This window comes from Plutella xylostella, chromosome Z (assembly GCF_932276165.1).
Source record: "Plutella xylostella chromosome Z, ilPluXylo3.1, whole genome shotgun sequence".
In the NCBI taxonomy this organism is placed as follows: Eukaryota; Metazoa; Arthropoda; class Insecta; order Lepidoptera; family Plutellidae; genus Plutella; species Plutella xylostella.
This window is the reverse complement of record NC_064012.1, coordinates 3,883,708-3,889,112: the sequence shown is the minus strand read 5'-3', so window position 1 is coordinate 3,889,112 and position 5,405 is coordinate 3,883,708. Positions and strand designations below refer to the sequence as shown.

At 44.9% G+C, this 5,405-nt stretch overlaps 1 protein-coding gene across 1 annotated transcript; it reads right to left on the bottom strand.

Moving 5' to 3' along the window:
* Positions 1 to 2,106: 2,106 nt before the first annotated feature.
* LOC125491229 lies at positions 2,107 to 4,700 on the bottom strand. The gene has a single exon (XM_048632710.1). The coding sequence runs from the start codon at positions 4,534 to 4,536 to the stop codon at positions 2,389 to 2,391; it is 2,148 nt and encodes a 715-aa protein (XP_048488667.1). The 5' UTR covers positions 4,537 to 4,700; the 3' UTR covers positions 2,107 to 2,388.
* Positions 4,701 to 5,405: the final 705 nt, after the last annotated feature.

Here is a 5,405-nt window from a genome sequence, read left to right as displayed (position 1 = left end):
TCAGTGTTGCTGGCTCGTCTGTAGCCGAAACACCGGTTACGTAAACGAGATTAAAATAGCACCGATGAATTTCAGGTTACTCTAAACGCAGTTTGACGAAATCTGCAATCGTGATTAATGAAATCGTAGTTTAATAAAACTTAGATTTCTATGCAACCCGTGAATTTGGCCCTAAGATCCTTGTCCTTTGTAACAAGTAGCCAGTGTGGATTGATCCACCTCCTTACGCCATTTTGTAGTGCTGCATTTTTATAAGTTTTGCCGTCTAGGTAGAGACTGTACCATTTGTACATCTCATGTAGCTGGTAGTATCCGTCCTCCTTGGCCACCACATGGAGAATGCCATGTGGGGTGACCACAGAGGGGTCTGATTTTAAGACTCGGTACCACCCAGGTTGTCCCTGTCGCTTTTCCTGCCTAGATCCCTTGATGCCAATACAATCCTCTACTGTTTTTATTTCTAGGAATTCGATCTCGGATGTTAGTACTCTGTTGCCCAAGTAGCTACAGTCTTTCTTATGGAATTCTTGTATGCAATGATCTTTAGTTCCCTTAGACTGCAACCACCATGTGTCGTATGTTAACTCTATATAGCAGTATGGGTCATCCTTCTTCTTCTTATCGTGTCGACGACAAACGAACAAAGTCGCTAAATAATACATGCCCAGAACTGGGCCACTGATACTGCACCGCTGGTAGCGGTCATGAGCGTAAGATTGGCGAATCCTTTCACCACGACGACAAACCGAGTCCAGCTCTAGCGCCGGCTCTGAAGGTAGTCTCTATTAACATCGAGGGTTTCTCTGCAAACAAGTCAGAAATCCTCGCCGACCTACACCGTACAACGCAGTGCGATGTGATGTGTGTGCAGGAGACCCACAGAGACGAGACTCAGAGCCGACCACACATCCCTGGACTTGAGCTTATCGCCGAGACTTCTCACCCGAAACACGGTAACGCAGTGTTTGCTACTCTCGGCATAAGCACAAGAATAGAATAGAATATTTTTTTCAGAATATTTATTCAGAAAATACTTAATGCTAAATGTTATTTACAATAATAGGTCAACTCTTAATGCTAAAGGAAGTTTAAAATGCTGATCTGAACTAGGAAATAACAGAGTTTTTCCTGTATTTCACACAAGGTCAGTTGAATGGGTCATCCTGACCTAAATAAACGTAATGGTCTGTGTGGGTTAGGTTGACTTCGGTGATCTCTTCACCACCGCACATTAGCTTTGGTGTTCCCCCTCCCTGATCTAACCAGAACGTCCGGTACCACTCAACTGCTGGGGTGCGCATGGGCACTGCTTTGGCTGCTACAATATGGAGACTCCAAACGCTAATCATATGTAGCCACCACACCTGCGGCTAAAAAAGTCTTCCGATTGTGTGTCCACCCGTAAACAGCCAAGCATGATGTCATAACTATAGGCCAAGACCATTGACTTATATATTACTAGCGTAAGGACAGGCCCAACCGCTCTAGAAAATGACACCCTCGCGTTGGCCCTAAAACCTCATAAATCTGTCATAATTTGTATGAATTTAGGGCCAGCGCGCGGATGCCATTTTCTTTTGACAAAACGTTCTGACGGGCGTATCCTTCCTTTTGAAATCATTGGCCAAGACAGTTTAACTAGTCCGAAAAGGAAAAGTCCGAATAGAGCTAGGTGCGTTAAGGGCAATGACAGTGTCAGTGCATAACCCATGCCGACTCCAACCTTCATCATTCTCTCTCTGAATTCCGTAGTCCATGTCGATGGGTCGATGTTTATTTGCGAGGCGTCGAATTTCCAAGCCTTGGAAATGTCTGCCGCCTGCTGTTCTACTTTTGATGCTGCTAGGGTCGTGTGAAAGACCACTAGCATTAACGCGGAAAGGATTCTCATCCCGCGTCGTCAGTTGTTTCTAATTTAGTTAAAGCGTCTCAAAATGTTCTCTTGCTAAGGTATTCCGGTAGTCGTGAGATACCTTGACAACATTCAAGGCGCACTTTTATATTTTTGTATACACTTTGTATACAAGTTTTTTAGGTTATATTTTAGTTTTACAATTAAAGGTGGAGGAATGATGTGTTTATGGTATGGTTTTCATCCTCTATGTAGTGTTCGCGATGAGAACAAAGGATGCAAATGAAAAATGCGAATTTCTTTAAATCGTACTTATTTGCCAAATATATAGATTACAATAGTTAGTTAATTGTACACAGGCGCGTGGCTCGGTAGCCCAAAGGTGAATGTTCGAGAGAAGTGGTGGGGGCATCGGCCCGCTATCATAGATCATGGTAACTTTATACATTGCAAATTTGAATCTTATATACTAACTAAAACAGACTATCTTTGCGGGCGCAGACATCCTCCGGGCCATTGAAAGGTATTGCAACCTTTCAAGTTTTGTTGTCGTCCGCCACCGGCATAGGCAGTAGGCAGATGCGATTGAGAGCGCGGCGCACCACGCCACGCGAGGTAGACACGTCAGCGACGCGCGGGACTCCGTCGGTTCCCGGGAACAACTTCACCACTCTGCCGAGGCGCCAGCAGAGAGGGGGGGCGCTGTCGTCTTTCAGCAGCACCATGTCGTCAGTCTTAAGGTCCGTGCACCTGACCCGCCACTTGGTACGTTGCTGCAGTTCTCCGACGTATTCGTTGGACCAGCGACGCCAGAAGTGCTGCCGAACTTGTTCGAGGCGCTGGTAGCGATCCAAGCGATTGGTGTTGCAGTCCGTCAGCGTTGGTGCGGGCAGTGCAGTGAGTGGCCTGCCAATCAAAAAGTGTCCCGGTGTGAGGGGCTGTAGGTCGTCAGGGGAAGGACTGAGAGGGCAGAGGGGACGGCTGTTAAGGATGGCCTCGATTTGTGCGAACAGTGAGCTCAACTCTTCAAAGGTCAAATGTGCGTTCCCTAATATCCTACGCAAATGAAATTTGGCTGACTTGACCCCAGCCTCATGGTATCCTCCAAAATTAGGGGCGTATGCTGGTGTAAATTTAAATTCTAGGCCTTGCTGAGCTGAGAAATCTAGAACGGCATTAGTGTTCTCTTTCGAGTTCAAAAAATCTTTAATTTCGCGGGCCGCGGCTACAAAATTTCCACCATTATCACAGCTAATTAATTTAGGCAGACCTCTACGTGCAATGAAGCGCTTAAGCGCTAAAATAAAAGCATCCTTGGAGAGTTCACTAACCGCCTCCAAGTGTATGCATTTATAATTGAAACAAATGAAGATGCAAAGATAGCACTTCGTAATTTTACATCCCCTTCCTTTTCGGTCGGTGATAAGGAAAGGACCGGCAAAGTCAGTACCGACAGTAGCAAATGGAAAATCTGGCATAACACGCTCTACTGGTAGGTTTCCCATTATGTTTGTCATAGGCTTGCCTCTAAATCTACTACATACAAAACATTTACGCGCAGTGCTGCGGGCCAGATTTCGCCCACCTATAGGCCAAAATCGATCTCTTATAGATGTCAGAAGAAGCTGTGGCCCGGCATGCATGAGACGGAAATGTTCTTGCTGAAAGAGGAGCTGAGTTAAGCGACAACTACCATGCAAAAGTATTGGGTGTCGTTTATCATAATCATAATTGGAGTCACCAATGCGTCCACCTACCCGTAGTATACCTTTAGAATCAATGAAAGGATTGAGTGAGGCAATATTTGAGTTTGACTTAAGTGGCTTGTTTTGCAACAACATGCTCATTTCCTTTTTAAACCAAGAATTTTGTGACTGTTTCACTAAAACAATAAGTGCATTATCAAGTTCAGATGCATTTAGAGGTTCTGATAGTGGAATTTTATTATTTTTGTTTACTGACTTCGCATTGTGAAACCATCTTAGAACACGAGCGTATGCACGCTGTGCTATTTTTAACCTTGAGATCCGTGAAAGATTGAGAGGAGCTTCCCCCACCAAAGCGGAATGAGCTTTGACCTCCGGCAAGTCTGCAACATCATGCGAATCCTCCACCGAGGATGGCCAAGAAGATTCTTCTAACTGTAAGAAAGGAGCGCCCTCCCACCAAATAGTTAGATCAGGTACGAGCTGTGGATCAACACCTCGCGATACGAGGTCAGCGGGATTTTGCGATGTTGGAACATAGAGCCAGGGGGCCTTTTCAGTAAGGTCAGTGATGGCTGCCACTCTATTGGCAACAAATGTCTTTAATTTTTTGGTATTCCGAAGCCAACACAACACTACTTTAGAATCCGACCAAAATATATGACGGTTGATTACAAATTTTAAAGCTTGGGTGACTTCTGAGGCTAATTGTGCGCCGAGCAGAGCAGCGCACAACTCTAAGCGTGGTATGGTAGTAGCCTTAACAGGTGCTACGCGGGATTTGGCACAAAGAAGACTCACCTTTACCTGTCCTAGAGCATTAGAAGATTTCAAATAAATACAGCTTCCAAACGCCCTTTCAGAAGAGTCACAAAAACAATGCATTTCGATATAAGTGGGATCATCTACTAAAACGCACCTATTTAATCGCAACGCTGCAATGCTGTCCAGACCTTCCACAAATTTTAGCCACTCCATTCTAATTACTTCCGGAATGGGGTCGTCCCAACCCAGCTTGTTAGCCCACAAGTCTTGAATGAAAATTTTCGGCCGAATAGTACAAAGAGACAGCAAACCCAACGGATCGAAAATCTGAAAAGTCGAGGATAAAATAGTTCTCTTTGTGAAGGAAGTGCCTGAAAATGGACTTAAGGGAAAATGGAGACTGTCCGAGGTAGGGGTCCAACCAATGCCTAATATACTGGTGGCGTTGCTGAAAACAAGTGCATCGCCATTATTATCATCACCCTGAGAAGGTAAAGACGGCATATTGGATCTAAATTTTCTTAAGTGAAAGCCGCCTTTAGATAGGGCCTTGGTTATGGATTGCTGAACGTGGAGCAACTCAGCTTCGGACTGCGCTCCCGTGAGCAAATCGTCCACGTAAAAATCCTTTTGTATAGTTTCTTTGGTGAGAACGTCCTCACATTCATCACCTAATTGCCACAGACAACGCGTGCTAAGAAAGCTAGCGCTTGAAAATCCATATGTGACGGTGTTCAAACGTAGAGTACGAAGAGGCAAGGACTCGTTCTCTCGCCACAGTATTAACTGAAGATTACGATCGTGTTCATCGACCATAATCTGTCGGTACATCTTTTCGATGTCGCCTGAAAGAACATATTTATGAGTACGAAAACGTATCAAAATATTAAATAGTGAGTCTTGAATAGTAGGCCCCGTCATTTGTATGTGGTTCATGGAGAAGCCGGATGTGGAGCGAGCGCTGGCGTCAAAAACAACGCGGCATTTAGTAGACTCACTGCTCTCCTTTAACACTGGATGATGGGGAAGATAATATTTTATCTCTGTCGAAAGACTCTCTGTCTCGACATGCTCTGACAAAT